We start from the raw sequence: 10,082 nt of genomic DNA on the forward strand, positions 1-10,082 counted from the left end.
CAGCTCTGAAACTAGCTACCGCAGCAACTCCTAAAAGCTTAAATCTTCTTGAAAAAAAAAAAAAAAAAAAAGAAGGAAACTAGAGGAGGTTTAGTGTCTGCTTAAAGACTTATTGTCATCTTACCTACCATCAATTCGGGGTGCTGATATGTTTCAGGCCCCAAGTCCATCTCAAGTACAGCCTGTGGAAGAAAGCATTGGCCTGACTGAGCACCATGTCGAGACTTCTCTCTTTAGCGGTGTCTTTCACCACTTCTAACAACTCCATTTTCTGTGTCTCTCACAATCCTAAATTCTTCAAACAGAAGCTCTTGTGCTTTTTCAGGTGTTTGTAATTTTGTACATGCTGTTCACTTTCTATGAACGTCCTTTTCCCCTCCTGCCGTATTTTCCTTCAGATGGATTTTTAAGAATCTTTTAAAATCTTCCTTCATAGAAAATGAAACCTCTCAGAATCTGTCTCTACACACATTTCCCTGAAAGTTTTGCTTCTCCTTTTTCTGTGCTATTTCTGGACCTTCTGCATTTCTACCTCTGCATGTCATTCTCAATATTGCAGCTCCCAGCTTACCTATCTGTGTTGTCTATGAGACTCTAAGTTCCCCTAGGTAAGAGCTAAATTCTCCCCACCCTCCATCGCCAATGTCTAACACGTTTAGAATTGAATAAAAGGGGGAAAATAGATTGGAAATCAAGTTTACTTTGGCTCTTGCTCGACTATATATTAACATTAATGGGAATAGGCAGAAGTCAAAGAGTTATTTATCAGTTATGTCAGACCAATTTCCTTTGATTCTGCAACCCTTGCTTGCCTGGGTCTGTGGAGATTCTCTTCTGTAAGAAGTTTTGGATCTAGCTTAATGAGCCAATATTTCTCACTTCATCCAACCTGTGCTCACACATCACCTCGTTGAAGAGAAAAAGCTCCTGAAAACTATCTGAAATATATGTCACGTTACTGTACTTTAACACACGTGTCTATGTACAAGTCACTTACTTCCTTTAATCTGTCTTTTCCTTTGCATTATTGATCTTCTTCATGCTTATGGTTGTAATGCAATGCCATGCTGATTTATTTTTCTCCCTCATTAGAATGTGAACTCTCTGAGGTGGAAACTTAGTCTGCCTTGCTCACTACTGTCTCTTCAAGTGCCTGCAACAGTGTCTGTCACAGATTAAGCAATCAATTACTATATGACATGAATGAGTGAATTCTGACACAGATAAGGTCTTTATTTCGGTATTCCCAAAGGTGTTTTTCCTTAACTTTAATAGATATTACTCGAAGAAAAAGTTCTGGGATAAAGTTAAATGAATTTTCTTATTACAGGACCCTCATCACCCTTAATACATTAATGTATGCGATCTCCAATGAAAGAATGGAGCTCAAATGTAATACTTTTACTCTCCTCCCATGTCTGCTCTTCATGGGTTGGGGAAGATAGCCTAGAGGCTTGTTTGTATTTATGCTGTTCTTTGTCCAGAAGAAGCCCATAGAATATTAAATGTAAAACATTTAGTCGATTAAATTTTAAGGAGGTTCTTTAAAAAAAAAAAGTAAATGCAGCATTTCTAAAACACAAAACTTTTGGTCTGTTTAGTCTGGGTGTTCTACATGTCCAAGAGATGAAAGACAGGGATCCTTGTTGATCCACTGACTTGAGATTCAGCATCTAAATGTGCTGATTTATCACCTCTGCGCTCTGTGACACTCCCTCAGTGGGAATTTGGCTCAGGTTCTCAGCGACCCTCTCTTCTTCTACCCATACTTGTTCATCAACCTTGTGCCCACTTTCTTTTTTGTTTTCATTGACCTGACGCCACAGACTTTCTGGGAGGACGGAGGCATGGCCTCTTACTGCCTGAATCCAGAAGTCTGAGAAGGTTTCCAGATACTGTTGTTATCTGTACTTCCTGGTGTAAACCCTGCTGTTTCTACTTTGGGACTAAGTTTTAAGATCAGAATGTCATGATTATTTTGGATCTTCTGTCTTGGTGACTAGCCTGGTTAAAAAAAAAATGCTAAAATGTATGAAGTCCTACTATGTCTCAGGCACTAAGTATTTATCATACATGACCTTGTTCTCCTATTTACTTACAGGGTAGAAACTTTGATATAGTGAGATCACATAACTTGTCCATGGTCACTCAACAGGTAAACAGCTGAAGTAGGACTTCAAATTCTCAGCTGCCTGCAAATCCTTCCTCTTTGGGCTTATCAAGCTTGGGCTTCTTCCCATCTACCTCATACAGCTGTGTTTGAACTAGTATGTTCTGAAGGAGGATCTGAAGATATCACATTTCATCCCAACATCTTATGTTCTTTCTCTAATAGGATCACACATGTTTGCTTCTACTAAGATGAAACCACAGAAAATACCTAATACATCTGCTCCTGCATGTAATGTACCTCAGTTGATTACCTACTCTGTGCCAGGCACCACAAAGTGAATCAGACTGGCCCCTGACTCCCCAGACCTCTGGACCTAGAGAGGAAGAGAGGGGTAGGAAGTGGGAAGAGTCACTGCCCACTTAGCTGGAGCTTGCCCCAATGGACTTATAACTAGGCTGCTCTTCATCAGACGTCCCCTTTATTACATGCTGGGGAAGATGCCCACAAGCCTATGTCGCCCTCATCTAAGCTGGGCGTGTGATAGTGTCTGCAAGGAACATGCAGCGTGTTGACCTGCTGATGGTGCATCACTGAGCACAGGCAGATGGGCATCATCCCAGAATAGCCAGACCAAGAAAAAAGCACCATTCCATTGATTTATACTGATGCACACCTAAAGCATATCTAATGCACACCTGAAGCATATCTAATGTCATAATGCAATGTTACTTCAATAACTTTTTTTTTTTTCTTTTTAAAGCCCTCAGAGTGCTGCCTGAGCCCTTCTGATGTTAGGGTATGGTGAGGACCAGGAAGTTGGCCCTCAGAGGCACCTAATCTCTCCACATCTTGAATTTGGACTCCCTAGTTTCCAAAATAGTTGAAGGATGCAGTTAGGAAATGGATATAGGCAGTCGGTTAGGAACAGCGTGCCCCAAGCCCCTAACCCCTAAAAATCCACTTATCAGTCTGATGGAGAAACACGCAGTTGGAACCAGAAGGGCTCCCTTCCCCTTCCCAAAGGAAGATCTGTTTATCAGTCTGGTTGGAGAACAATCCCAGTCCAGGAGGGAGGCCCAACACCAAGCAACTACAGTGGCATGTTCAGAACACTGGCACAATAACACAATGCCAAAGCAATGGACCAAAGCTAGCTTCAGGAAGACAGGCCAGGTCACATGGGCAAACTCAGTGGACCTTGGTAGCCTAGGAGAAACCCACAAACTTAGCGGGTCTTGCTATTTTAAGAGAATCACTTAGGCCCAACCATTGAGCAAGAAACATAGCAAGGAGACACCCACAACCAAACCCCCACTCCTTGCCACTATACCCACGGAAATATCTACTTGTCGCCATCTCAGCGCGATGCACTCAGAGAGCTTTCCTGTTCTTCGTGTTATCCACCAATAGCTCATTTGCTTTAACTTTGTCTCACTGCTGTAACTTTTGTCTCGATGTTGAATTCCCTCCTTGCCAAAGGTAAGAACTAAGAAAGAGTCCACCTGGACCCTAGGACTCTGAGCTTGCTCCCCAAAACTCGGATTCATTGTGAGCAGTAAATTTCTGTTGTTAATAAGGGAAAAAAATATCATTTAAATAATTTTAAGATATGCATGAAACCTTGAATAATTCACAATTACTCCCAAAAGCAAAATCAAAATATCTCTACACATGCTTTTAAACTTCAAGCAAAAAGCTTTGAAAGTAACATTTAGGAAATCATTACCTGTTTATCTGATTTCATGCCCTATTAGGTACAAAAAGGGAAGTAGACAGTTTTAAATAGCATAGACTAAAAATAAGGAATAACATTATAAAAAGGTTTCTTTCCAACAGATCATTAACATTTTTGAAGACAGGACCTTGAGCCCTCCAGCAAAAAAAAAAAAATGTATTTAAGCAGTTCACAGAGTATTAACCACTGCATAGTCACGGCTAGCTGATCATTTAATCATTCTGTAGAGCGTCCATAGCATCAAAGCCAGCAACACGCTAGTGCTTCCTGGGGACACGAAAATCATCCACTGGGACACACATACCATAAACAAGAGACTTTTCAAGAGCCAAAGTCAGGTGTGCACTCTACCCTGACCACCTCCTTTTTCTCCTTGTCTGCAAATAATCTGGATGGAAGGCGCATGTTGGTTTCAGGGAACACAGGGAAAGCTCTTGCAAGAGCCATGAAGCACCTTGCACAGTGTGAGAAGAGGTGTCTGGTATTTTAACATGTTATTATATTCCGGGGCCACGTGTGCAGGTGGGTGCAAAGGCCACCTGGTGGTTGAGTGCAGGAGTCAGCACCCCAGTCTAGTTGTGTCAGACCCAAAGCCAGCACCTGTCCCACTGTCCCATACCTGACTTGTGAAGCAGGTGGCTTCACACATGTGCTATTAGCCATATCTCTCAGCTTCCCAGTCTGTTATGTGTAAGTGACTTATAAATCCTGGAGTTTAAACATGTTTTTTTTCAAAATTTTCATATTTAGTACAAATTAAATCAAAGGGCTTATTAAGAAGAAACTGGGACCTCTGTGGTGGTACAAGGGGTAAGTCTCAGCACTGTGAAGCTATTGGCAGCCACTTCCGCATGAGTTCGCTTCCCAGCCAGGGACCTAACCCAAATGGCGCAGCAGACCTCTCCTGTCTCTCCTGTTTGCCCGCTGCTCCCCTCAACAGTGTAGTTTAGTCAATCTGCCTGTCATGTTCCCCACTCTTTCTCTAGTGAATCCTCTAGTCTCATACCTCTGGCCTACACCCCAGCTCTTGTATGCATAAATAAATAAAATAAATCTTTTTTTTTTTTTTAAAGAAATTGATGCCAGGAAGATGATGGAGCCAAGTTTCACCTACAACATCCCTATCTACCTTCTTGTTCAACCCCAAGGAGGAATCAGTGGTGTGAGGGAAGACTGGCCTTCCCAATGGAGTGTGGGTATGAAGAGGAAGATGGTGGAAAGGAGAAAAAACAAAGGAGACAACCCAGGAAGGATATGTTCTAGGTAAGAGTTGGCCTACATCATCTTCCTGGTCAGAACTTTGATTCAGAAAATAAAATAGTTCTTACACTGTTTTCATCAGCAGCTATGTGTTACATGATACACGAACCACCCAGATCGAGTGACCAGGAAATGCTGCTGTGGCCCTGTACAATAGCTGCCCTACACACATTCTCAGCACTGAGTCTGAACACAGAATCTGGATCTGATTCTCTAGGTTTGTATTTTTCCTTTGTTCCAATGTATTGTATTTCAATTTCATTTGAAATTGAAATGAAACATTTCAATATAAGAATATAATAAAATGGATAAACATGGGAAGATAATAAAATGTTTACTGAAGTATACCATGATTAGAAGCAGTCAAATAAAAAAAAAACTATAAAAGTCCAAATCAAAAACAAAGACTCCACAAAAGGCAATTTTTAAAAGGACATCATTCACTGAATGAATGCTACATTGTGGCTATTATCAGTCACTCTGCACAGTTTATGATATAAAATCCTCTTTTCTTTAACAACATATGCTTTAAAGATGTATATTATTAATTTAAACTTCGCTTTTCCAATATATGGATACAGATCTGTACAATATACAGATCAGAAAATTTTAACTTTGATTTATAATATTATTTTAAAACTTCAGTCCACCAAAACAATTACCCTTCATTTTTTACCAAATATCATCAGATAAAAAAATTTCCTTCCAGGAAAAAAAGTACTTAGAACTGTATTTATAGAAATACATTTGAACAAATGACATCTTCAAACAATAAATACAAATATTATTATTGAAATTTTACATCTTTAGAAGTTTGCATCCCACCTCTGTTTCAGTACTCTTTGGTCAATTAGTCCATTATCAAGGTTTTCAGCTGGGTAAAGAGATAGTATCTGCTCCCCATGGCTTGATGGACTGGAGGACTGCTCATCCCTGTCACCAAAAAAGAAGAGGTGGGTCAACCATGACACTTGTCCTCCTGGAACCCCTGGTATATGACTAAGCCCATGACAAACATGTTCTATGCCCTCTCTAAGCTCCGTGTTATTCATGTCTAAGACAAGTGAAGGAAAGATCCTCTGTGGTCATCTCATTCAATGGTTCATACAAGCTGGAAGGAGACTGATGACTCCCCATGCTGCTTTTACCATTTGTTCATATCTATAAATGCTATGAAGCTAATCCTTTCTTTGTGAAATGATGGTGATAATAGAATGAAATCTTTTGGCTAATATTCTTAATTGGCAAAAGAAAGTCATTAACTCTTTGACTCCCTTCTCTACGCCCTATCATTTGGGAGACATTTTATTATCTGCAAATCTCGAGACCTTGAAACTACACTCTTCTAATAACCTCATTTTCTGAGTGTTGCAACTAAAGCCCAAAAGGGAAAGCAGTTTGCTCACCACCACTAGCTGCCCAGGATCAGTACAGGAGTTGATCTCAGTTTTCTTAACTTTTTAGACAATGATTTTTCTAACAGATTCATCAAGAACAACCACCAAAAAGCAACTGCAAGTAACCCTAGGTATTACATATTTATATCTCTTGCCTACGTGCAAACAGAATGCCAAATACTCTGTCCAGATGTGGCCTACAAAGCCTTTTCAAAGCAACATACCAGAAAATCTTTAGTAATTAAATAAAATTTGCACTCAAGTTGAATCCCATCTTAATCTCTGATGTGAAGCACAATTACAGCATCTTTTAAAGTGGCCTTATGCACCATTTATTATACCCACTTCATTTTACAATTAAAACTAAATAGCCAAAAAAATACCCAAAGTTAGATGACTAGCTAATATCAGAACAGGAGGATTTCAATCAAATACTTCATACCCAACTTCAGAGTTTTTATACCAAATCATCCATTGTATCAAGCTCTTCCTGGAAGACTTTAATTAACTAGTTTAAGTTCCATTCTAGTATCATGAAAAACCCTACTCATAAATCTCTGGATGGCCTGTGGTCCAAGACTTGGCTACATTTGAGATGTGGTTTTCTTAATGAGCTTTAAGAAAGTTTAACCTAAGACTGTTTTGATCTTGGAAAAGTATTCAAAGATTATGACACTCCTAACATCAGTGTGCACTCAGGTGGAGTTAGGTACAGTCTAACTTTTCATAATGTACTGCTGAAGAAATAGGCATGCCAATACTTAACATAATCACTCAAAGTCAATGGTCGAACTAGGAGTGAAGCTCCGATTTCCTGAGAGTCCAGTTAGTTCTTATTTACTAGAGAACATTATAAACTCATTTACAGTGGAGACAAGGTTGTCTGTATTCTTCCAAGCTATGCCTAAGGAAACATGAAGATTCCAGTCCTCTAAAAAGAACTTCCAGCCCAACAGCTAAACTCATCCCAGAATGTTGGGAAGTTGCTTTGTGCTCTGTTTGAGGTTTACACACAGCTCTTTTTGTTGGGAAGAAGTAAAACCATGCCATGGGAAATTCATCAGAAGTCACAAATTGAAGGCTATGCTTTTATGTAGATGTGTCAAAACAATGTTTAGGATAAATTCTTCAACCAAATTAGATGGTAGACTCTCCAGTTCAAACATGGATCATCCCTTCAAGCCTAGATGTCCCTTTCTATGTCCCACATATCCAAACAGTCTAGAAATCAAACTCCTGAAGCCAGATCTCACTAACACTGTCACTTATCAAATAGAAGACAAAGCCTTATTTTTACAGGTACAATCTGAAAAAAAAAATGTAAAAACACAAAACAGAGTTCATCAAACATCGTCATCGTACTTTAAGATCAATGAATGATTGGTCTACAGCAATTATTTAACATCAGGTACACTGCAAAAAGTTTTTTGCTACAGAAAAAACAAACCTGAACACCTGATATGATCATTTGATATAGAACTGCAAAGTAAAATTTTTAATTTTATAATTACTGTCATCATTCCCTTTTCTTGCAGACATCAATAATAAAAATAAACAAAAATATCTGTAAATCTCAAAAGCACCAGTTTTACTAGATCAGTTTGCGGGATGCTATCAAAGCAGTCGGTATTCCAAGAGTACTCTCGAGAAACCAGAAAACCTCCTGTGGTGAGAGTCTTTAGCAAATTACATTGTGCAGCCCTCTAGAGGAGAATATAAATTAGTTACTGTAAGGGATCCTTGGCAAATAAATAAATACATAATTGTATTGGTAGTTTTGGGAAAAGCGAAGGAGCAGCCAAAAATGTCTTTCTCAGACACTGATTTTAAGACCTAAGCTGCATGAGTCCTTGCTACTGCGGTTGCAGGTACAGTTGAATTTCTTGTTCCTGGACTTTCTACATAGGAATGCCACCTTATAGGGCTTCTCTAGTAATTGGAGTCAGTGTTTAAAACGTGGCACTTAAAAAATGTATCCATTCCAAAAACTTTGCCTCAAATATCCTTTATGCGATATTAGAAAATACAGTCTACACAATCTAGCTGAAAGGGACACCGTTTCCTAAGAGGTGTAGTCCCCCCACACCCCCCAAATGTCTTGATAAAGCTGATGGGGGAGGCAAGACATCAAAAATAAGGCCATTGATCAACAGACTTACTCAGGGGCTGCTTCTGTTTGTGTGACCAGAGTTGCTTCTCCGGGACTTCCGGGGGATGACAGTCCCTGACTCTTCTGCTTATATTTTTTAATTAAATCCATCAGTACAGCCTGGTGCCCAATTTTCTTTACTAGTTGCTGAACCATCCGATCATTTAATGCTAGAAGAGCGGCCCCACTTACTTCTTCTTCTGGGAAAAAGAAGAAAAGTTGTGGTTCTGTATGACTTCCTGGTAAAACATTGTAAAATACAGCACTCCAAGCTTGCAAAGCTATTTCTGGTGTTAAGAGGATCATCTAAACCTGTCCTCTGCAGTTACAAATTAATCTGATTTTTGACAAAGATGGAACCCTCATCGTGCATAATTCCAAGTCAATATCTGCTCCTGTGAAAGTATCAGATCATGAGTCATAATATAAACTACTTCCATGTTAATACCCTTCCCCTTCTGATTCTCTGTAACAGGCATTATTTCTATAAAGGGGTGGCGTGATCTCTGGAAATGATTCTTTATAGTACTCACAGACAATGTACAATGCTTGTAAATTCAACACTGCAAAAAACAACACATGCTGCATTCCTTCAGGTCAAAAGCAGTTTCAAATATATATCTCACACATACCTTCTAACGAACTCAGAAGCTCTAATTTTATTTTAATTATTTTTGAAAAGCAATATTCTCCCATGAATGTGAAGTCAAATGCAAACTGCCACAGTCAGAAAAGAAAGTTGCCTACTGCAGGAACTTCATATCCACATTCACATGCATTAGAAAACAAAAGTAATTTTAAATGACAGAGGACACTCAATAACTCAATTAACATTTTTGGAAAATATAAATAACTCACCTTGAAATCTATGAATCAATTCTCCTAAGTTTTTCTCCACCAACCAACTGCAGACCTGATCAACTGACCAAGTTTCCATTGCTGTCTCCTGCAAATACACCTGTAGAATTAAAGGCCAGGGAAGAATTCTTCAGTTTTCCTTTCTGATGGGTTGTTCTTCTATTACTATGACTTAATTCTCTAATATCAGCTGCCTTCTTTGCAAACCTCTCTTAGACTCTCAATCCTGAGCTTCTTTAAAATTACTGTTTTCTGAATGCACATACAAAAGTTACTAATACAGCAAATATTCTTGTTAAAAATGAGACCACTGTGAACCTGTTTCCTAGTCTCATTTCTCAAATTTCTTCACCTACTCCTACTTTTTTTCCACAGGCATCCCTCAGCTATACCGACTGACAGCCAGAGACATACAATGGTTACCAATCCTGTACCATTAACACCCAGGTTTCTTCACAAAGAGAAGAAAGGTGTGAAATTCACCACTACCAGGCTCATCAGGAAGTGGTTGACATTTACAAAAGGGGTGGGCAGGGGAGGAAGGGAGGAAGGATCAGATAAAAGCTTGAC

The 10,082-nt window shown here is 39.2% G+C and overlaps 1 protein-coding gene across 1 annotated transcript in view; it reads right to left on the reverse strand.

Annotated features, from left to right (window-relative positions):
- SAMD3 (sterile alpha motif domain containing 3) overlaps nt 1-9,591 on the reverse strand; it is a 41,097-nt gene extending 31,506 nt beyond the window's left edge. Inside the window, exons 1-3 of the mRNA XM_012734450.1 lie at nt 9,513-9,591; nt 8,665-8,854; nt 5,934-6,041 (exon numbers count right to left, since the gene is read on the reverse strand). Of these exons, the coding sequence (XP_012589904.1) occupies nt 5,934-6,041; nt 8,665-8,854; nt 9,513-9,591 (377 nt within the window). The remainder of the gene's footprint in view (nt 1-5,933; nt 6,042-8,664; nt 8,855-9,512) is intronic.
- Nucleotides 9,592-10,082: the final 491 nt, after the last annotated feature.

This window comes from Condylura cristata, unplaced genomic scaffold (genome assembly GCF_000260355.1).
Source record: "Condylura cristata isolate star-nosed mole 26May11 unplaced genomic scaffold, ConCri1.0 scaffold00001, whole genome shotgun sequence".
Lineage (NCBI taxonomy): Eukaryota > Metazoa > Chordata > Mammalia > Eulipotyphla > Talpidae > Condylura > Condylura cristata.